We start from the raw sequence: 24,921 nt of genomic DNA on the forward strand, positions 1-24,921 counted from the left end.
AAATGCAAATTAGATGGCCAAAGATTGAAAGAAGTTATGAAATCTACCAATATTCTCAGAAATAGCTGGTAGAGGACAGATTAGTTTAAAGTTGATGGATGATTATTTAGCAATTTATCAAAAGCCTTAAAAACAGTCCCACTTTTCATACACCTGTTGGTCATGTGTATGTCTTCTTTTGAAAAATGTCTCAACATCACTAGTGGTCAGGGAAATGCAAATCAAAACCACAGGAGAGATATCACTTCACACCTGCTATGATGGCTTTTATAAAAAAGGCAAATGATAAGTATTGACAAGGATGTGTGAAAGGGAACACTTATACACTGTTGATGGAAGTGTAAATTGGTATAGCAGTTAAGGAAATCTGTATGAAGGTGTCTGGACTCCCATGTTGGCTGCATTATTCACAGTAGCAAAGATGTGGAAACAATCTAACTGTCCATGAATAGATGAACAGATAAAGAAAATGTGGTATATCATTCAGCATTAAAAAAGAAAGAAATCTTGCCATTTACAACAACATGGATGAACCCAGAGAACATTATGCTAAAAATTAAAATATCCAGATGCAGAAAGACAAATAATGCATGATCTCACTTATATGTGAAATCTAAAAAAAATCAAATTAATAAAGGAGAAAATAGAATGATAGTTGTCAAGGGCTGAGAAGTGAAGGGAAGTGGATAGATTATTAGTCAAAGATACAAATTGTAAGTTATGCCGGATGAATAAATTCTGAAGTTCTAATGAACAGCATGATATTATAGCTAGTAATACTGTATTGTACACTTGAAATTAGCCAAGAGAGGTCTTAAGTATTTCTACCATATGCACAAAAATGGTAACTATGAGAGGTGATAGTAGGATTTGTTACACAAATGTATACATAAAGCAAAATATATATTGTACACTTTAAATATGTATAATTTATTTTTATTTGTATTTAGTTTGTTATCTATATCTTATTGTTGACACTATTACACTTGTTCCCAGTTTTCCTCCTCTTTGCTCCTCTCCTTACAGTCCCCTCCCCTGGCCTTCACCGCACTGTTGTGTCTGTGGGGTAGACATATGTGCATATATGTGCACAGTTTTTGTCAGTTATACCTCAGTGAAGCTGTAAAATATATTCCCACCTTTGATTCAGAAACTGCAGTTGTAATGATTTATGCTAAGGAAATACCAATGCATTATGCATGGATCTATTGGTAAGTTTTCCTTAAAACGAAATCTTGTAGGTATACTAACATGGAAAAATATTCACAATGTAGCTTATTCTAAAAGCAGGTTACAAAGTACTATTTATATAATCCCATTCATTTTAAACTTATGGGTTTTATATCTTTTGTATTCACTTAAGAAAAAATGTCTGAAAAATACAATGAGAATAAATTATTACTGTGTGGCATTATGGGTGATTTTATGTTCCAGATTCTATTTTCTGAAGATTCTATGATGAGTATTTATTAATTCCTTATTACAGAAAAAAATATTACCCTTAAAGAGAGCAATCTGTTAGGTAGTGCCTGTTTAGAGAAAGATTTGATTTCCACCTCTTTTTACCACGCAGAGAAGTGTTCAGAACCAACTTGATTGTAGTTCCTGCTATGTTTCAAATTTAAATTTATATTGGGAAACATGAAGCACTTTCCCATGTATGAGCTACACAAAACCCTCTAAGGCTTTCAAAATAAATCTTATATTTTACTTTTATAACTAAGCAAAGAGAAGATCGTAGAGATGAACTGAGTCCTTGCCTTCTGTCAGAGGGGAGTGGTGGTGAGTGCGGGAACCAAGGCCCCTGGCTTTTTCCAAGGACCCTTAAGAGTTGTTTTTAAGCAGTTTTATCTGTAAAGTTCTTCATGCTAACAAAGCTAATTGTGACTGATTTTGTGAGTTTTCGAGTTATACAATTTACTTAACAGTACCTTGAATAAAACCTGAATATTGCTTTTTAAGTGAATTTCAAAACAAAATAATTTTTATTAATTTTTTAAAAATAATTTCAGATTTACAAAAAATATATATAATGTAAAGAATACCTGCATATCTATTGTAAATATTTTATTTACTTACTGCAAATGTTTTACCCTACTTATTTTACCATTTGACACATATCATTAACTATAATTTTCTAAATTATTCTAGGGTAAGCTGCATACATCATGGCCTGTTATGCCTAAATATTTTAGTGTCTATTCCTTAAGTATAGGGATATTGACTTACATATACATAGGAGAGTTATCAAAATCATAAATGTACACTGAAACAATAATTATCTAATCTATTGTCCATATTCCACCCTTGTCAGTTGACCTAATACTGCCATTCATAGCACTTTCCTCCTTTCTAGTATAGGTTCCGCTCTAGGACAGGTATTGCAATTAGTTGTTACGTCTCTTTAGATTCAATTAATCTGGGATATTTCTACAAATTGTTCTTTATCTTTTATCACATTTTTGAAGAATATGGCCTCTCTTTTTAATAGAATGTCTCAGTCTGCTCTGGCTGCCGTAACAAAGTACCATAGAGCGGGTGCTGAAACAACCGAAATTTGTGTCCTCACAGTTCTGGAGGCTGGGAGTCCTAGGTTAAGGCCAGTGTGGTTGAGTTCTGGTGAGGACCCTTTTGCTGCCTTGCATGTGGCTCTTTTCTCACTCTGTCTTTACATGGCAGAGAGACAGACAGAACAGCTCTCTGGTGACTCTTCTTATAAGGGCACTAATCCCATCAGAGGGCTCTGCCCTCAAGACTTCATCTGACCCTAATAATCTCAGGCCTCTTCAAATACTGTCACACTGCGGGGTAAGGCTTCAACATGTGAATTGTCGGGGGTGGGGGGCACCAACATTCAGTTCATAACAGGACAGTCTTCATTTTGTAAAACAAATGCACTTTTAAATATATTAAAAATGAAGTGGCCTAAATTGTGAAATAGTATTTTCTAACACCATTAAATCAAAATAAAATTATAGCAGAGATTTCCCATATTGAACGCTCACTGAACTGACATTTTATTTTGTTGAAGCCCTAGTCATTACCACCTCGTCTCTGCCTTGGGCTTTCCAGTTATGTGTCACCCTGGTTCAAGAATGTGCCCCCTCTGCCAACACAGTCTTAAAATAGAAAAAGATCGCTCTACAGAGCACACTATGTCTTAAGGAGCTTTATGGGAGTCAGCCTATATCAGAACCACAGAGTGTGCGGCAATTCATTTTCAGATATCAAGTATTCAGAAAAAGTATTTCATATCAGCACTTGGCTAATAAGACCAAAGAGACTTTTTCTGGCAGCTTCTGATCTTTTTAAAGTCAGTGTAATCCAGTGTTTTTGCTGCACTTTGTTGAAGCATTGCATCTTTCTATGTGTTAAGCAGTTGTTAATATTAAATTAATTACTCATTACATATTAATATACTACTCTTTAGAGTTAATCTAAAATCTTTCACACTTTAAATTTTAAGAAAAAAATGTATTGTTCCAGTTAGGTATCATCTGGCTACGTATAGTTTCTTTTTTAAAATATATTTGTTAACTCGGTATGCCCACATTAAGTTTACCAGTATACCCAAAATGGTACTAACTCAGTTTACCAACTCCAGAAATCAGAAAAGTATAATAATTAAAACTGAAACAATGGATAGAGTATACACAGCCAAAAAAAAAAAAAAAAGGTTAACTGGAAGATGGGTTTAAGGAAAGTGCCAAAAATGGAATAGAGGAAAGTATAGAAAATTTAAAAAAGAGGTTAAGAAGACATAAAGACTAGAATGAGAAAGTCCAACATATTTCTAATAAGAGTTTCAGAAAGGAAAAAGAGAGAAAGTGGAACAATACCACAGGACACCAAGGAGAAAGAAAGATCTTAAAAGCAACCAGAGAGAAAAGATGTGACCTACAGAGGAACTACAATTAAACTGAAAGCAGGTTTCTTCACAAAGAAAATAGAGGCCAGATGACAGTGGAATAAAATGTGTAGCAGCTAACAGGCACCCAGTAAATGAGTGATAAATTTTTGTCTACCTCCTGACTGTTTCCTTCTGAATCAAATGAAATCTTCATACTGGATGCATTTGTCTCTTTTACTCAATGCAATTCAGTATTTACATCTTTTTCTTGTTTTCACAGTAATTTAGTTTCTCCACACTTGTGCCTGTTAATCTTAACTAAAGTTTTAACCTTCAAATGAGAAACTGTTAGTAAGAAATGCAGAAATATTTTAATGCTTATTGAAAAATAAAATGGAAAAAATTGTACTAAAGTTCTAGGAGATACCAATTAGAAAGAAATTGAGGAGCATTTAAAATTGGTAGTATCTATTGCCAGAAAAAAGAAGAATATGAGAAGGTACCCCGCAAAATGGAAATGGAATTAATTAATAAAAAATTGTGTATTTATTCTTAAATGTTTAAAATTCAGTTATCTTCAAAGTACTGTCCATTGGATGCAATACACCTATCGATCTTTTTGTCCACTGCTAAAAACATTTTTAGACTCATCAATTTTGATGCTTTTTAGTGCCTCTGCTGTTTTTTTGTTTCACCTCTTCCACATGGGCAAAACGTTTCCCTTCAAGGCCTATTTTCCTCTGGGGAAACAAAAAAAGTCACTTGGGATTAGATCAGGTGAAAAGGGAAGGTGGGGCACAAGGGTCATGCCATTTTTGGTCAAAAACTGCTGAACACTCAGAGTGGTGTGGGCAGGTGCGCTCATAAGTCACCCATCATGAAACAGGCAAATGTGTTGAAAGAGTCTTCAAAAAAAATTCACTGAAGCCAAACAGCCTCTCCCAACAATGCCTGCTGGTGCACTGACACAGCTGGGTTCCCAGAACACTCACGTCATGGGGGAAGCCTGTGCTATACGGGGCCTGCCCTCCACAAGATAATTCTAGGGTGTTTTTGGTCCCCTTTCATATTGCCTGCGATTTATAGCAAAGAATTTAGCTGAAAATGAACCAAGTGTATGGATACACAATTGGAATCCATTAACTTGAGGGAAAATTGGAATCCATTAACTTGAGGGAAAATACTCAATTCTGTTAACAATTGGAAAGCCACATGATAAAACAATAGATAGTACTTTATACATTGTAAATTAGCAAAATGCCAAAGATGATTATATCAGTTCTGGTAAGTCTGTGGTAAAATTAGTCTATTGCTTGTGGCATAGACATTTACATTTACAGAGTTAAAATAAAAAATTCAGCTCTTTGGTCACATTAGCCTGTTTCAATTGCTCAAAAGCTACATGCAGCTATTGGCCATCATGCTGCTCAGCACAGGGTCTAGTTCCATCACCGCAGGAAGTCCTAGTGAACAGCTCTGCTCCAGAGGACAGACATAAGAGCAGACTTGAGGGGTGGCTGGATATGCACAACCTCCATTGTACTTGATGCCTCAAATTGTTCTCTAATGGTTGTATCAATTGACCTTCCCACTGGCACATTGCTCCAGCTCCTCTTAAACATGTAGTGTTTTCAGACTTTTATTTTTCTAATCTAATGGGTATGAAATAGATTTAGATCTATCTCACTGATCTAAATATGCATTTCCCTGATTACTAATGACGTTGATGACGTCAGTATTTTTTCATGTGTTTATTGTACTTTCATATTTCTTTTTTTGTGAGTTTCCTGTTTGATTTTTTCCCCACGCTACTATGTTGAAATTATTTAAAATGGGAAAATGTCTATGATAAAAGGATTAGTTTTAAAAAAAAAGAAGAACATGAAATTGGCCTACAATAATTTTAATTGAGTGAAAGTAAACATCAAGATGATCAAAGTCTGGAAAATCTGCCATAAAAGTTATCTCAGATACATTAAAATGTGGGATTTGGGGGTAATTTACTTTTTATCTAAAAACAATTTTAATGTCATAATACTATTTTATCATTTTCAAAGAACAAACAAATATAATATTGCTTGATGTTTGGGAAAATTGCCCTAAAACTTCTTACTCTTTGTTTTCTAAGTCTTCTTCTTGGCTCTGTGTAGACAGAGTGATTATTTTTCTTTATCCCTGCTATTATTGTTATTTGACATTATTCCTTTCTGGTAGAACACTGTGTGCTTGACCTAAAATAAAATCTGTGTGTTTGTGTGTGTATGCAGGGACAGAGTGGTGAGAGAAGAAAAACATTTCAAGATTTGTATCTTTAATTAGACGACATGTTTAAATTGCAGTGGAAACTGCACTTCATAATTCATAGGAGATGGAAATGGATTTCTGTGCATATCTCTTGGAGATGCCACACATTGATGTTTGGAAATGTAACTTAAGTACACACTAGTCTAAATAGTCCACTTAGGAAATGAATGAGATTGTTTAAAATGTGGAACTGCATGATTTAAAACAAAAACAAAACCAGGACAGAAATGGTAGTGTAAAAATTAAATACAAATAAATTCCTGTCCACCTAAAAAATCCTTGGGAAGGAACGAGCTGCCTTCTGTTTCCCTGCAGCATTAGCAGCCAACACGTGTAACCTTCCACTAGTGAAATGTAGTTAATTTCCCACACACACCCAAGCAGATTTGCGCCACCCCCCACCCTTGCCCCCTGAGCCCTTTTCCTCCTATTGTCAGCGAGGCTTCTTCCTATTATTTTTCCATTTCCTGCCTGGATCAACTTTTCCAATTTCCCTGTTACACTCTGCTGAACGATGACCCCTACCCCAGTACAAACCCTTTCTGCAGCAGGTCCGGAGAACACAAACAGCATCTTTACCCTTAAGAAGGACAGACAAGAGCTGTCTTTATAGTTTTTCAACGAGACTGCAGGCCCCAGCAATGCTGCAGCCTTAGTCGTCCACGGGGTTTTGGTTAGCTGTCTTGGGTATCTGCCGTGGATCTCTGGAATTTTAGCACTGTGAGCTGGAATGTGCTATGTGCTTTCTCTGCCCTTCCCATATGCTTCCCAAGAGCACCCCTGTAGATGATTTGTTCAGAGCAAAGGCAGAGAGCCTCTGAGTTTATTGTTCTTGCCCTTGCCCAGAACAGCAACACATTCCAGTTCTCTCACTGTGTGGGGCTGTTTGTTAACTCATGTGCTTATTTGTAAAGTAGGTGTTGCTGCATTTCCTTTGATTTGCAATGAGATGTCGGATCATATGGAGTGTTGCAGCATGAGTTCAAGGACAGAAAATGAAAGCAGGCCAAAACAAAGCAAAACTTTTCAAACAAGACGTTTAAAAAATTAGGATGAAACCTTGCCCAGTAAAACCTGGAGTGCAAACCAAATAGGATTTGCAACTTGAATGCACACCCTCCAGGAGGCCTCTCAGAAGAATCTGCCAAGCAGTACTTGGCTTCTGGGTAGCGGGACGGGGGTGCCTGTCATGCGGGTGCCATGTCACTGATGTCCTAGAGCCTCCCATGGTCTCTTCCATCTGCTTAAGTTTGAGCTAAGGTGTGGGCTTGGATCTGTTTACTAAGATTTCCCTAATGTGTATCCTGAATGTCATCTGAAAACATTTTTTTCCTCCATGTGCCTGAAGTATACTTGGATGTTTACTTATGCTACTTTTTTGCTTAATGGAATTAGCTCTGTGGCTGTGGAGTATGATTTGGGAGCACTCTATAGGGTCACCTGCTGCAACTACCAGCCTTACTACTGGCATGCCAACATTATTCCTTCTTTCCTTTAGATGCTGGATGTCTTCCCTAAGGGGTATGGCTGTAATAGGCTAACCCATTGCCTCTCAAAGGATGGTTCCCAAATCAGCTGGGAATTTATTAGAAACCAAATGATCAGGCCCCAGCCCGGACCCACTGATTTAGAAACTCTAGGGACAGAGCCCAGCATTTAACAAGCCTTTTAAGTGATTCTAATGCATGTTAAGATTTGACTACCTCAGATCTAAGCCTGTGGGTTTTAAAGCAATGTGTGCAAGATGATCTGAAGGAAAACAATATAACTTTGTATTTTATAGTCTCCTAATTTCTCTTTTTGTATGTTTTTAATATACTCCATATGTTAATGTCATTGTATAAGAAAAACTTATCAACAAATACATGTATATTAAGAGTACATGTTTAATTTTTTTTATTAATACAGGTGCATGATCTACAATGTTTGTCTGCTGGTCTAACATTTAAACATTCTTTTTTTAAAGATTTTATTATATTTATTTTTAGAGAGAGGGGAAAGGAGGGAGAAAGAGAGGGAGAGAAACATCAATGTGTGGTTGCCTCTCCTACGGCCCCAACTGGGGACCTGGCCCACAACCCAGGCATGTGCCCTGACTGGGAATCAAACTAGCGAACTTTGGTTCACAGGCCAGTACTCAATCCACTGAGCCACACCAGCCAGGGCACAGTTAAACATTCTTATGCTCTAAATCCAACTGACCCTTTAGCCACCAACGATGTTATCTTTGAATTAATACAGGAGTGGGCAAGAGTAGGTTTGCAGTTGAGAGTACTCAAAACACAGAATTTATTCTTGTATTATTTATTAATTATTGTATTATCTTCCATACAAATAACTTTAAATCTACTTTTGCCCACCCCTATATATTTCTCTCACTGCTAACTTCTAAAATGTTTTGCAAATAATTTACAGTGCTTATTTCTCCATTTGTGCAGGGAGCTCTCACATTCTCAGTAAAGTGGTAAAAAATCGTCCTGTCCATTGAATCCTGGATGTTTTTGCCTCTTCTTGGACAAGGACACAATAATTATAGCCCATAAACAGCATCAATGACACCTCCCCTTTTTCCCTCAGTGCACTCATTTTTGTGCACACAGAGAAGGAGACAGGGAGCTAGAAGGGGATTCTATGCCCATCCCTTATCATGCCCTTTCCCATTCTCATTGCTTTGCCCGGCAATATTCCCCAGCTCCCCAGATATGCCAGCTTATGCTAGCCTGGAGTGCCTCCTGGGATATATGTGTACCTATGCTCCCTTTGTATTATGTGTTTCCCTGAGTTAGACAATAATAGCATTGGACATTTATTATAAATGGAAAAATGAAGGGACTAAGAGTAGGGCTGACGTTTAAGCCACAGTAATTTATGGGCTCAACAAAGAAAAAGTAGGAAAAAATTATTCAGTAATTATTAGTCAATCTGCAAATTAAGGATAAAGACAGTAACTACTTCATGAGAATTAAATGAGATATAAGTGCTTACTTAGCATGGTCTCTGGCACATAGTAAACTCCCAGGAAATGATAGTTCTACTGTATTTTGCCGCAGCTGAAGCTAATGACCAGAAATAGTAAAGTGGGTTTCTATCCACAAGTCCTTTGTCAGTAAGTTCATTAACCTTTCTTCCCCCTAACAAAGGACTAATGATCTTACATAATTTATGCTACTTTGAACATCAAAAGGAATGCTTCTACTGGAGAGACTGACCTACACACTTGTGAATCATTATCTCCTCCCGCCCATATGTCCGTCTGCCTGGAAAAGCTATTTCTGCTCTTGAGCTTAACAATTGGCAGAGGTGTGGAGTCCTTTCATTCCGTTTCACTTAATGGTACATTATACTTCATTATTAAGACAGAAAGAAAAATTTATATGTAGCTCTCCACAATGGAGCCATTTATTTGAAAACTTGAAGGCAGTAAAATGATACCACACCAAGGAAGGAATAAAAGACTGCAAGTTTTCTATCACCGTTAAGAAAAATTAATGTGTCTTAAAGGAGACTTTACAATATGTTATCATCAAATAAAAACACCATAGGATAATAATGGGAGTATCAATGAACTCTTACAAAAGGATTCCAGAGAAAGTAACACTTTCTTTCTTTTCTTTTCCAAATTTACCCTTTGTGAACAGCAGGAAATCAATAAACACTTTGTGAATTAATAATTAACTAGGAATAAAACCTGTAACAAAGTTAGAAGTATGTCTAGATGCAATATGCAGAATTGCCTCCTCAGAACACTTTGCCATTCATTTGTGCTTGTTATAACCATATAGTTCCCATATATTATTTCACTTAAATCTTTTCATAATGCCCTGAAGTAGCTAATATTATTTTAGTTCAGTATTTGAGGCACTGGGTGGTTAAGAAATTTGCCCAAGGTCACATGTTATAAGTCATGAAATCAGAATATAATAAACCCAGAACTGTTGACACTGGACCACTTATGCTTCATTATAGAGGATGAAAGATAAACTTTATATTAATATTTATCCCTTCTTTGAGAAAATGTAAACCACTGCAGGACAATGGACTCTCCTCCTTCTGTAATCAGATTACTTTTGCTTCTTCACTGACTTGAACACATTGAGATCACCAGCCTTGCCCCTTTGAAAACAGTGCGTGTATCACATGGTCAGCCTTGAACATTGTTTGATTCATTTCGACAAACATGGACTGAGAGCCTTCGATGAGCCAGACACTATGCTAAGTACTTGGGAAACAGAAATAATGGAAAAACTGTTCCGCTCTTGGGGATATTAATCTGGAAGGAAATATATCAAAAGCTTAATAATGTATACCTCTAGTATTAGTATGTCGTCTTTTCCTCCTTTTGCTTTTCCACATAACATGTCTGTTAATATTCATGACTTAAAGGAAAAAAAGAGGGCTGCAAGGAAAGAAGCTCTTAAGAAACCCATCTCTACTGATAAAATGTAATCTCAGCCTTCCAACTCCTCATATCACATAGGTGCTTGTTTTTAAAACCACTCCAAGGGCCAATTAATTCTGAGCCCACTACACACCAGACAGTCTGTTAAGTGTTGGAGGTTGTAAGGAGATAAACAAGGTAAACCTGCTGGCCTTACGGAATTTATAATCCAGCAAAAAAACTCATGATAGAATACGATATTTTCCATGTACATGAATACTGATTTGTTCTGTTTGCATAAGAGCTTTTGCCTTTTTGTAGAAAATAGCTTTTACATCTGTCTAAAAATGCACATTCCCATATTGGCATGAAGTGTCATCTTTTCAGTTATGCAAAAAATACAGATTTTCATTGCACGCCAATAGAAAGACAAAATAACACCACAGAATCCTATTAGATATAATATTTTAAAAACCTCTAGTGCTGGGTAGGAGCCTGTAGCTGAAAAAGTGAACTGCAAAACACTAAAAAAAAAAAAAAAAAAAGTGCTAAATCTTCTCTAAATGCTTCATATAAACTAAAGAATGAACCACAGAGCTAAACTGGAGCAATGAAGTTCTATGTGTCCGTTGTTGTTTTCAGCATGATAAACAGAGGCCAGTTTTCTACCCTAACCAGAAACCCTGCCCAAAGAGCCTTTCTGCTTAAATACTTCATGAATCTGAAAAAACCGAATTTCAGGCCTGCGTTGGCATATTTTGGATTCCTCCAGTCTTTTGTCACTGCTGTAGATAAACAACAGTTTCTCACAAGTAAGAGAGGGCCATTGGCATTGCAGCCACGATGGCTTTGACAATTAGTTATTCTGTAACCACACAATGGATATGTCATAATTAATTTTCAAAGTATTGATCAACATTTTGTGCTGTTGCAGTCAAAGGAGATGAGGAATGTTCTTTTTTTATCAAAAACTCTCTTTTGGGTTAATTGAATGAGTTCAATTTAGTCAGCCCAGTTATCTCAGGTTTTGAAACTGTCATTGTTTCAGCAATATTGATGATGCCTGTAGCTTTAGCTAAAGAGAAATACAGCATCACCTAACTTAATGACATAATTAAGAATGAAGGGCTAAATACCATTTAGCTAAACCAACAGTTCAATATATTGAGCCCTAAAATCCCAGTGGATAAAAGCAGGAATGAACTGCATGCTGCAATTAATGACTCAGACTTTGAATATAATGAAAATAAATGAGTTGAATTCTTTCCAGTGTATCACATGATAATTAAATGATAATTGACCTGTAAAGGTCATTGGTATCGGGCACAAAAGATAAATATCAGAGACTGAAAATCTTGATTTTAGATGCAAAAACTATTTTCCAGATTAAAATGTGGAAACAGATAAATGCTTCTTTAATATTAATGCATACACACATATATTTAAACACAGAATGATCCTAGCTGTAGTCAATAGGGAAGGGCTGTGTTCCACCCATGTAACCCATGGTGCTGATTGTCATCCCAGCAGAGACTGAAGAATCTAAGACTCAGACGCCATCCAGCCACAGGGCCCTGTCTGCTAGCCGTGAGAATCACAACTTCTGGGAGACCAGGCCCTAATGAGCCGTTTGCACACTCCATATGACTCCTAAGAGTAGACCATAAAGAGGAAAACATTGAGAGGGAACAAATGGAAGGGCCAAGAGACCCTCAAGCCAAAAAGGATAGAAGGATGAGGGAAAAGGCCAAGCCAGAATAAGAAAGATATTTTGGAGACTGAAGAAATAGTCCCTTATATGTAAATGCTCATTTTCTCCTGACCAATAAACATGAGTTTCAAGTAGCAAGAAAAAGAAGTCCTGATGTACAGCTTTAACTGTTAACCTCTGATGCCCTGAGAGATTCCCAGGAAGTCTCAGAATTACTGGAGAAGTCACTGCCTACTCCCAACTCTCCCCAGTAACGCCTTAATCAGTAACCTTTAAGATAAATAAAAGATGATTTACAATTCAATAGCCATATTTTTAGCCTTATTTCATTTAAGTATCATAACGTTAGAAAACTGATGGCTATTGATTTTTTAAGTGTTTAAATATAGTTTTTACTCTTTAAATGGAAAAAATAAAAAAGCTGTTTGGTAGTGCTACCCAGTATTTATCAACTCTCCCCACTGGATCAGGGGGACATGTCAAAGGTCCCTTCAGAGAGCAAAACAAAAGGAACAGGGAGATGAGGGCCATAAATAATACGGCCCTAAATCATGAAAGGGGCTGGCCCCTCTGAACCCCATTGCTTTTCATAAAGCTACTCCAAATCACTTCAGGTTGCACTTTAGTGTTAGAGTCCTTAAGCTTCTGACCGCTCCCGAGCAGCTCCAGGGCAGTTTGATCCTGACTGGTGTTCAGTGGTGAGGAAGTCACAGGGCCTTAAGTTCCCATGAAAGGACATGCCGTGAAGCCAAGGGATTTACTGACACGATTTCTTCAAAGGTTCCCAGGGGAACCAAACTTGCTATGGTTCTCTATGAAGAAATTACGGTAGGTTTCCTCCCAAAACACAACTTTCATAAAAACTCATGAGATTATGAGAAAAATGGAGAAATAGGGAGACTCAACTATTATACCTATAGGTACCTTGAAAAATGTCTTGTTTCCATTTCCTCTGATTAACTAGACTTCTATTTCATTGCACTGCTTATTTTGGTATAAAATAGTGTAGTCATTAGTAGGTATCTGGCATCTGTTCTGTGGTTATGAACTTAGATAGAACCTATAATTAGTTTTAAGAATGTGAAACCTAAAATAATAACTGGGCCACATATACACACAGATTTGTGCCCCCCTGTCCTCTGACTATCCGTTGGTTATGTACAGTCATGGGGCCACCTTGCAAAGTCTACTTCGAGGAAACCACGTTAAGGCTAGACACTGGTGCTGTCCCTGAATTTGGCACAGAATTAGTTTATATACTTGTAAGTGGAATCCATATGAGAGGAAACCACAGGCAGTAATAGAAGAGATATCCTGGAGATCAAAATCCTTGGGTAAATCATTGAATCCCTTTCCTCCCTAGCTATTTGCCCTTAAAAATAAAGCAAAGTATGTCATGCCGTTCACTCATTGCACATGGCTTCCTGAATCTTTCCTTGCCATTTGGCTTAGTAGCTAACAAAAGAACTGATCGGGAAAAGAAAAACTTGGCTACATTTGCTACAACAGGAGTTCTGGTTTCCACCCTGGCTGATGTGGCTTAGTTGGTTGGAGCACTGAACCATAGATGAAAGGGTCATAGGTTCAATTCCCGGTCAGGGTGCATGTCTGGATTGCAGATTCGGTCCCCTGTCAGGGTGCTGCATGCAAGAGGCAACTGATTAACTTCTCTCTCATCAGTGTCTCTCTCTCTCTCTCTCTAAAATCAGTATGTCCTTGGATGAGGATTTTTAAAAAAAGGAGTTCTGGTTTCCATCTCTGCATCTCTGCTAGCTGACGAACCCCAAGGGTTTAGTATGTTATCACTAAGGTCTGCAAAAGGCTGAGTGGTTGTCAGTGGGGTCACACCTATTTTTCTCAGCCTCACAGCATGTTTATTCAACCAAAGTCTGCATTTGGGAGCAGTAAGCAAATAAAAAACATTGTAGAATAGCAGATAATTTTTAAAACTAAAGAGTCTATTCAAGCATAAGGCTAAGAAAACACAACTTTGATGCATTAAAGTGCATTACAGCCATCCTCTAACTGTCCTTCACAATTTTTTCTTGTTTGCCCCCATATGGTCCCATTGGATCCTTGCAAGAACCTTGAGATACTTCAGTCCTAGTTGTTATCCCTATTTCACAGCTCAGGAAACTGAGCCCCAGAGAAGTTAAAGTGGTTTTCCTAAGATTACAATTCTAAGCAGTAAAGTCTATATTTGGAGCTAAGTTTTCTGACTCCACAACCCGTGTTCCTTTTAATATGTCTTGTTGCCTTCAACTAAATATATAAACTATTACTTTAAGGACAGACTTTCAAAACAACAAACATTTTGCCGGTCTTTAAAAAGTTATTGGCAGCTACACAGAACACCAAAGTCTGGCAAATTTGGCAAAAGAGCAGATGCAGGGCCAACGCATTTCGTAACTAAACACATTTCGTAACTGAAGTCCTCAGGATGTTCCCTCCTGAACTTGACCTCACTCATCATAAAGCTTCTCAGTTGTTTTGTTCAATTTGTTCGCCATGAAATTATTTTGAGAAATTTAAGACCTTGGACATCAAGAAAACACCCATCACCTAAATTCTACTATTAATGTTTGATTGCACTTGCTTTACCACACATCCACCTGCCTTTTCATCCCTCGTTTCGACCCACAACCCACATTAGTTTTCTGAAGCTGTAGACACTGGTAAACTTTACCCCTAAACAGGTCAGCATGCATATCATTAACTAGAGTTCAATATTTACTTTTGGTTCTCTTTCTTAGGTAAAATTTTCATATACTCACATGCACAAATCTTAAGTGTACCATTCAATAAGTTTTGCCAAATGTATACACCCAGGTAACTCAAAGCCCTCTTTAGAGTATTACCCTCAGCCCAGACAGTTCCCTCCCTTCAGGCCTCTTCTGATCAATTCCTTTCCACCACTTATCACTATCGATTAGTTCTGTCTGTTCTACAGCTTCATATAAATGGTGTCATACAGAATTTACTCCTTTGTGTTAAGGATTTTCTGGCTCCAGATCATGTTTTTGAGATACATCCCTGTTATTTCGTGTATTAGAAGTTCACTCCTTTTCATTGTTCAGTATTACTCTATTGTAAGAATATATATACTATTTCCTTTATCCACTTTCCTCTTGACAGATACCTGGCCTATTTCCAGTTTTGGGTTATTCTAAATAAAACTCCTGTGAATACTCCTATAGAGATCTTTTTGTGAATGTTTTTATTTCTCTTGGGTAATTACCTAGAAATGGAAGTGCCAGGTCATAGGGCAGGTGTATGTTTAGTTTTTATAAGAAATTTCCGGAACTATTGTCAAAGGAATTGTACCATTTTAACCCTCTCCAACAATGGATGAGAGTCTCCGTTACTCCACATTGTCATTGATATTTGGATTTGCAAAGTGAGAATATCCACAATAGAAAGCATTGCCATCCTCAAGGGATGATTTAGGCAATATTCACACACATGTACCTGTTACTATGTCAGTTCAAGTTTCTTGAGCCAGATGATTAAGACATTAAATCTTAATTCTCATCCTTAAGGAGTTGATTGGAAGTTTCATAATTTGGCAATTGCTTTCAATGTTTTTGCATTCAACTTGAGCTCTAAATTGCTGAACTACTGTTGAAGTTCATTTAGGATGTTTTCCTGTAATTAGTAAGGCTTTCAAAATAATCAAAATGATCAGCTTAGCCCTTAAGTTTATTAAAAAATAATAATAACACAACCTAGTCACTAACTCATAAAATTTCTTTAAACGAACTGAGCAAGCATCAGTCACCTCAAGAGTGAATCTCATAGACCTAAACTTTAAGAAGAGTGAATCATTGTAGACTAAGCCCAAGGATATGGGGTAAAGTTACCTCCAAGTAAAGTTGCTGCCAGTTCCTGGAGGAAGTTCATAGCCCCAGTTTTATTTTAACATAAATGTTTCCTTAAGCTTTATAATTTATCTCTAGGAAGTTTCAAGCTTTTAAATTACTGTTTTTTGGCTTTTCCTCCACTCTCCATGCTCTTACTCTTGCTCATTTGTTATGAAAATAACCTAAATGCTCTTAATGCTTCTCAGAAACATATTTCAGTTCACTGCTTATAACATTAGACATATTATGACCTGTTTGACAATTTGTCTTCTAATGACTCTTTAGTAATTAGTAATGCAGCTTAGTGCTCTCAAATGGGAGAAATAAAATATGCAAGTCTTGGAGCTCACGTAACGTGGTCAAGGCACCATGAAACACTGACTTGAAAGGTAACTTTTCCTCTGCTCTTTAGCTAGTTCCTTTCTTTCTCTATACTTCAATTTCCCAAGGTAGCACAAGCAAATCTATGAGTATATATATGAAGTTTTTAACCAGGAAATCTGTAATGCAACTTTAGTATCAATTAATTTTTGTTCAGCAGATTCTATTTCCGGTGGCACCTATTTAGTTTCTTCCCGTAATAGTTAGGGTAAAATGGTTCCACAGTTTCTGGAATCACCATTGGTTACAGAGGCATTAGGGAGATAGCCCCCAAGGAAATCTTATGAATTAGGCATTGGCATTTTAATCTCTGTTTTGATTTGCCTTTTTACAGAAGCACTCAATACATTGCTTTATCTCTCTCTGTGACTAGCTATAAAATAATATACAAAATATACTGGCTCTGAAGAGATGTTAATACCCTAGTCATTTCTTTAAATTACATAAAATGTCATCTATAATTGAGTTTACATATTTTTGGAACTAAGCCACTAGGCACATTTTTTATACTACTGAAAATAAGAATACTCCATGGCTTGGAATAATACTGTACTGGTTAATTGTCCCACTATCAAATGTGCGATACAGACAACAGATTTATCATGGGGTTTTAACAAAATCTACATATGAGCCACGAGGGCCGACGTTACACATATGTGAAACTAGGCAACCAGGACTGGGATGAGGAAGGAGCACAGGAAAGACCTCCCTGCCTTGAAATATCTTCCCTCTAACCCGTCTTTGGGAAGAGACACTATCTTCAAATTTTTCTATCAAAATCAGTGTATAAGCAGGTAAGATGCAGGATGACTTTTGATTACGCAAACCATTAATGCCCCTTATCCCTTCAGGGCCTAGCAGGGCCATGAGGGGATAGGACAGAGTCAACATTTTGAAAGGCTGAGATGATGTGAAATAATGAGACGCTGTGTGTGTGGTGGGGGAATGTGGGGGAACAGCTTGAGGCTGGAAGGCACCTATGGGAGGAAGTTCTGTAAGAAAATCTGGGAACTTTCAGCAGAGATATACTTGCTTCTAGTCTTGGCCTAGGGCTGGACCCATGAGACACAAATGAGAAAATAAGGTAGTGTTTTATTTTTTCAGATAAAGCCACATTTTACATATAACCTCTTTTGAAACACTTTATTCTTTCTGACACAGGAAAGACATAGGATGACTGCATATCACTGGTACTAAAGCAAAGAATATTGTGTATTTCCCTGTGTTACATAAGCCATATGGCAGACACACTCTGGTTCATCTACTAAATAAGTACTGAAAATGAAAACTGTCATTGTAAAGTGCTGTGTAAATACAAATGTTTTTAACTGTGATTCCAGAACTTAAAAATTGAACCTTCCATTTTTTCCCAATAATTACCTCAGACATTTTGCCACTGACCCACTTTACAAAGGAATCAAATCCAAAGACTGCATTATTTAATCAGATTTCATTGCATTTTAAATGACTGGGGATAGAGCTAAAGATAACATATTAGGACAATTGACAGGGTTCACTTTTAGATTCCCTCCATTTCAAATCTATCTCTAAACTTTATCCTTTTTGTTTAGTTTTTTTTATTCAACACATGCTAATTTAGTTGCATATTAGAGAGTTTTATTGACAACTCACTCCTCTCTTCTTAATCAAAATGTAAAAGTTATCACTCCATGTTTTATCATATTTAGATTTATGTTTTATCATAGTTAGTAGAGAAAGGCTCAAGGACTTTAAAATAAATTTTATAACATAAGTTCAGTGTTTACTTAGCATTAGATTGTTGAGCATAATTATGAGTTTTTTATTACTTTTCTCTTTTTCCTAAAAATTTTATTTTTTCATTAAAAACATTTGGCCTCTAAAATTAACCATAGCGAATGATAAAGGAATATCTTTTAGACTGAGACAAAAGCCTTTGATAGAAATAACTTGCATCTTGGCTCTCTAATCATATTATGCAAGGGTCTTAATATTAAAGAACAATCCCATCACTGGTAATTGAATAGTTCTTCATTTGTATCTCTGAAAATAAGAGCTTTTAATCTCTTCTTGCAGTCTAGGATATTTTTATAGTTTAAATATATTTTGGAATTTGTTCCAACAGTTAAATTGAAAATATCTTAAATGTTTCAATTACTTAAAACATTTATGATTTTAAGCTCCCAGCAGAAATCTGCAGCTGAAGGGGAAAAAAATTAAGAGCTGTTACTCAGAATGACACTTATGTAAGAACTATGACATTGGTCATTGGTTTGAAAGCAGGAAGTGCTAAATTTTAGACTCAAAGCTTTAAAGAAGCTTTATTGAGCATTTTTGCCTCTGAGAGCTAAAGCAAATGGCTGATGAGTGAAATCCTGAGGACATTCACAGCTTTTCTCTTTCATTCTGTTGCAGCCCGGAAGATGGTGAGATCCATCCAGAAATCTGTCGGCTTTACATCCAGCTGCAGTGCTGCTTAGAAATGTACACAACAGAGATGCTAAAATCCATATGTCTGTTGGGGTCTCTTCAGTTTCACCGGAAAGGTATCTACATTTAATATATCACCATAAACCCTGAAGAATGTTAAGCAAAAGCTCATCTTTTGCAAAGTAACTGTGTGCACTATATCTCTATCTACACACAATTAAATAGGAAATAAATGTTAAGGAAATGTTTCATATAAATTAATAAAAAGTCAATTATCAATTCTAAGTGCATAAGAATACTGATTTCCTTGAACAGAAATCGTGGTAGAAACAATTCTCAATTTATTATTTTACCACTTTTGAACATGACTTTCGTTAGAATCAGCATAAACATCGAAAATATATAATGATCTTACTAGAATAGTAAATGCTATCTAAGGTTGCTGCTGTTTTCCTAAATGAATTAGGTTGCAAGAAGATGAAATTACATACTGTATCCCAATAATTTTTATTGTATCCCTATTTTTATAGGGAAACCTCAACAAACAATAGGGAGGTATATTAGTAATAGAAAAATCTCATTACCAGGCTTAAGCTCTAAAAGGAGTATATTGGCTGAAATGACTGAAGTCTCCAGGAGAGGCAGTGGCTTCAGAATGGTTTGATCAGACCACTGACTCCCATTCTCAGTGATGCTCTGCCTTCCCCTGGCTTAACCCTCAGGCTGCCTTTTCCCTCATTAGTAAATTGATTGCAATAGTTCCAGTAATAACATCTGCACATCACAGGATCCATAAAAAGACAGAACTTCTCCCCACTGCAGACTAGCAAATACCCTAAGCTTCATTCTCATTGGACCAGGTCAGATCATGGGTCTACACTTGAACCAATCACTGTAGCCAGAGAGATGGAATCTTACAGAGTGGTTTAGGCAACTAAGATCCATCCCTGGGATTAGCAGAGGGTCAACCCCATGCATCCAGTGGCTATTACATGACGTGAGAGGGTAGAATGGAGTGAATGCTGGGAGGAAGCCAAAAGTCCCATCACTGAAGGATTGACACCTATATTTTCTTCACTAATTCATCCAATAATAATGGATTGGGAACCTCCTGAATGCAAACATTTTGTGCTTGAGTTTAAGAGAATAAAGGGTATGTTGAATGAAATACTTGCCTATGATTTAACGTTAGAGACAGAAAAGATCAATACACTAATGCTCAGGGAATATCTTTTAGAAAGGGTGGGACTGGAGCTGGGTTGTGAAGATAGGGTTTAGGTAGGGAAGGAAAAGGACGTCTCAGATGAAGAAACAAAGTAGAGATTTGAAGTCAAATGAACATGCAATTTGGGGGGAACTAATGGCATGGTAAAGTACTTATAATAATCAAATCTTTTGTATACACATGTTCACACATAAACACACTTTCAGAGGACAGAATTTTCATCTTTTTTGAGCCTGGGTATGGTAGTTTTTTCCCCAGGTCGACATTGGCTGTGCCTGCAGTATTTCATGCCCATGTTGCCGCTGGAATCTCCCTTGTTGATGACATGTCCTTGACACCCAGTTATCTCCCTCTTACTCCCACTCTAACTTCTCAGTTTGCCACCTGAGAAGTTAGAAGTTGGTCTCCTTCTGCCATCCACTCCTACTTTTTGTCTTTTTACCACTGACTTTTTTAAAAAGGTTTTTATTTTTATTTTTAGAGGGGAAGAAAGGGAGAAAGAGAGGGAGAGAAACATCGATTGGCTGCCTCTCACACACCCCTATCCGGGGACCTAGCCTGCCACCCAGGCAAGTGCCCTGACTGGGAATCGAACCAGTGACTTCAGTTTGCAGGATGATGCTCAACCCACTGAGCCACACCAGTGAGGACACCATTGACTTTTGAAAAGAAAATGCTTGTCTACTAGCTCTGTTTAAAAGTAAAAGGGGTTCCCTCATACAGATTTCTATCTTAATGTATGTGGTCTTGAACATACAAATAAACATATCACCTCTTATCTGATCAGCTCATTAGGTCTCCACTGCCCTCTGTCTTCATAGCAGGATCTGAGCTGCCTCTTTCCCTTCCTCTTCTTTTAAAAATAATAATCCCTGCTCCGTCTCCCCTGCTCTAGTGCCTAACTTATATACAACTCTAAAAAGTATACACCTGATACAGTAATATCCCTTAGGCTAGGGAAGGGCCTCTCTAGATGACCTCACTAAGTCCTTCAAGAATTCAATGCAGCACCAATCACCCAGTACCAAAGTCAGGAGGCTTTCTTTTCTCATTCATTGATTTAACAGATGTTTATAAGCCAACTGCAATGTACTATTAGTCATCCTTAAATTTTACTGCCTTACACCCCAAATTTAATAATTTACAATTCATGTTGCTTGTTAGCTTTTGTTTTGTCTCTTAGGCCACCATCAATTCTAACTTAAGTTGCTACAGATTTATCCCCCTGCCTTCTGTCTTCAAAGAGACAGAGGGAGAGAGAGAGAGAGAAAGAGAGAGAGAGATGGAAATCAAATAATCCTTAGAGTCTTAGGGGAATAGTAAGTAGTTCTAGTCTGTAACACTCAAAATTTCTTTCTGTTTAAATTCCCTTTCTGATACCCTTTTTTTAATGCTATTATAAAAAATGGTGTTTTGATAACTTTTAGGTTAATTTCTTCTGTTACACGTTGGCCATTCCCCTCTCCTGTAGCATTTTCTTTCCCATCAAGGAAAGTAAAAGAATTGTAATTGCATCATTAAGTTTGGCTCAATAAGAGTCTCTGGTCAATTTTTCTTTGAGATTAAATACTGAAACCAAATTGTTTCAGTTATTTTTATTTCTAATCATCTCCCCGGCTGCCACCAGAGATCCCACAAGTATTGTATATCACATTTAGTTTTACTATTGCACCGAGTAGTGATGAGTTTACTTTTTGGGGGGCACACAAGGTCACTGCAGATGCAAAGAGTATGGTTTCTTTCCAGAAAAAGTAAGCCTCAAATTATTTTAACATTTCTGCAGTGAGCATGAATTTAGTAAAGAAGATTGTCCTTCTCTCCCAATTAAGCAAATTACAATTATCCTTAGCCCTTAACAATAACTTTAGTGGATCTTTTTTTTTTTTTTTGCATATACAATGCTTCTGAATTTTTGCTGTCTCATAAGTTTGATTGGTACAATCTATTACTTGGAAATCTTTTATACTTAACAACATCATGCTATTGCCAAAAAAATGAAGAAAAACAGTACTAAAATGATTTTCTTTTTTTTATGGGCAGCAAAATTAAATTAAATTACTGAAATGTGAAGTAAAATCCACATTTAATAAAGACTATTGAGTTATCCCATGCAGAGTGAGGTTTTGAAAAACTGTATTTGTTTCAAGAAGACAACAAAAGGGAATAATTTTAGATGTTTTGTAGTTTCATATTCTAACACTTCAAGTTGTAGATTGGACCATTACTTGACAAAGTCTATTTCCTGTTTATAGTGAAAAATAGTTGCTCTCACTTTTTCACAGTTTGGTTGGTAGGAAGTCTTTTCCCATAACTGAGTCCATGTTTCACATTGACCATTAATGCCTGTTTCCTGCCACCAGATGAAATGAGATTGCAGGTTTCATTCACTCCGCTGGCAGGAAGCGGAGCCTGGTTTCTAAGGGAACTGAAGGATCCTGCTCTTGTGGTCACAGCTTTCCTTTCCCACATTCTCTCCCCATTCAATCAGTGTTGGCAACATTCCCATTCTGAAAGGAGCACAGATGACAGAACACTACAGTGCAGCTCCCCTTCACACATGACCTTGCTCTTTCCATCTTTGTTCTCATCTCATCTTACTTGTCAGCGGCCGTCTCTCACTCTGCTCTGCCTCTCGGCTGTAGCTTAGGTCCTCAGAGGTACACCATTTTCCCCTCTTCCCCCACAAGTAAGAGGTTCTTTCTCTGAAATGTGCCACCATGATAAATACAGAGATAAAAATATACAAGGGGAAATGTAATCACAAAAGGGAAAGAGTAGAGAAATGTTGAAAGTTGAAAAATCTTAAATCAAAATCCCGTGGGAGCTGAGAGCTCAAGAGGTTCTAATGAAATTAATGAACTGCTCTTCAGCAAAACACAGGATGAACTCAAGACAAAGAGCAGACTATGGGCAGTAAAGACTTCAGGGTATTCAGTCCTGTATTAAGAAAAGGAAATGGCCCACACTGATAAAAGAAACAAGCAACAAAAAGACAGAAACAGAATATAGCCACAAGAAGGTTAGAAGAAATGAAGCAGGCTAAATCTTTAAATAGACTATGATTCAAATTCTGAATGGAAACATGCATTCTTCATTCTTTGAACAAATATTTATTGAGCACCTAGCATATGTAAGGCTCTATTGTAGGTGCAGTGATCAAGCTGAAGAGCTCCATGTTCTTGTGGACTACATAGTCTAGTGCAGAATAATAGGGTTTTTTTAATGTTCTAAAAATCCCAAATATTAATAAGTGCTATGTCAATAATGAAAATAGAATGGGTGATGTAATAGTGACTGGGTGCTTTAGAAGAGATGGTGAAACTCTCTGAGGAGGTAGCATTTAATCTGAGATTTGAGTGACAAGAGGAAACAAGCTCATAAACATTGGTACCTAATGCAAAGGAACCCAGACCAGAACACACTTACACTATTTGAAGAATATAAGTATGACCAACTTATGAAATCTAAGGTTGATCTAAAGCCATCTATTATTGTTCTATTTGCATGTCTTCATATGCCAAACAGTTAGTAGGACACCATATTCATCACCTTTTGTCCCAGTAGCTGTCAACTGAGTAGTAGAATCAAAGGAACGATAAGTTTCCACTAATTATGTGCCTTCTACTTGCCAGGTGCTTCACACCTGTTGTCCCACTTTATCCCTAAGTATCATTTCCCCCATTCTACAGACGAAAGAACTGAGGCTGAAAGAGGTAGCCGCCCCAAGGTCACATAGCACATCGCTCCCACTGCAAAGTTCGTGATTGTTCCTCTACAGCGGTCCATTTCCCACTAAGCTACAGTAGAGTAGGGCAAGACAACACATCGAATGGAGAGGTGAATACCAGTAGTAGCATGATGATTGAATTTTACCCACAGATTTGGCTTAATGATTAGTGTGCATACTTCAGAATACCATGTTTAATGGATAAAATTCACTGTATTTAATTTCTTACTAAAATAAAAAAAGTTCAGGGAGTTACTTTTAAGGTAGGAGGGAAAGTTAACTCCACAGATCATTTAATGATTTATAAAATATTTTACTTTGGGCAAAGAAGTTTAATTTTAAGAAATGATTATACTCAATAAAGTAAAATAAAATGCACCATTCATGTGATCCAAAAGGATCATGGCTTAGCCTTAGACATCCATTACAGGAAAGCTGAAATCAATTAATTATGTAGTCAATCCATCTTGTTCATTGTTCTGCTCTACTTTAGAGGCTGGAAATGGAGCAGTAAAACCTCACAGGGACCTCTTCCAATCTATCTTCCATTGTCTGCCCTTTCCCTGTGCTGTAAAGGGGTCCTGTGCTTTCTCACTCACCTGCCCAGAGCCACCTCAGTTGCTGCTACTTTGGGAGCAGTGTTGGAACTACAGTGCCATGAGGATCACAGAGTAGGATGCAGGGCAGCAGACAGAGGAAGGAGGATGGTTCTGTGTCTCTTCTGAATTGGCAAGTGTTTATTTCCCAGTTTGGGAGCAAGAATGGAGCTCTGCGTATGATATAATTGTTACTTTCCACTATGTATTTTGTGGCACCAGGAATACCGTCTTACCATAGCATAGAAAAGCATTTGAAACTATTTCTCCATATTGGTAAACAAGTGAATTAATGTAACTTATTTCTGGTTAAATTACATGATTTTTAGAAATGAGAAAGTAAAAATGGATTACTTAACAAACCTACATCTCCCCAGTTTTTTTTCATAGTGCTTGGTATTAAAAAGCACCTACCAGTTAGGAAAATGTGTGAGAGTGAGAATAACTGTCTGGATAAGCTTCCGGGCATCTCATGTAAGC

General features: G+C 37.1%; 1 protein-coding gene across 4 annotated transcripts in view; it reads left to right on the top strand.

Annotated features, from left to right (window-relative positions):
- RGS7BP (regulator of G protein signaling 7 binding protein) overlaps nt 1-24,921 on the top strand; it is an 84,844-nt gene that overhangs the window by 33,104 nt on the left and 26,819 nt on the right. For all 4 annotated transcript variants that reach the window (XM_054578407.1, XM_054578411.1, XM_054578408.1 and 1 more), the window contains exon 3: nt 18,879-19,009. In XM_054578407.1, the coding sequence (XP_054434382.1) occupies nt 18,879-19,009 (131 nt within the window). The remainder of the gene's footprint in view (nt 1-18,878; nt 19,010-24,921) is intronic.

This window comes from Pteronotus mesoamericanus, unplaced genomic scaffold (genome assembly GCF_021234165.1).
Source record: "Pteronotus mesoamericanus isolate MK-2021 breed Mesoamerican mustached bat unplaced genomic scaffold, CSHL_Meso_final contig_50, whole genome shotgun sequence".
NCBI classification, from domain to species: domain Eukaryota; kingdom Metazoa; phylum Chordata; class Mammalia; order Chiroptera; family Mormoopidae; genus Pteronotus; species Pteronotus mesoamericanus.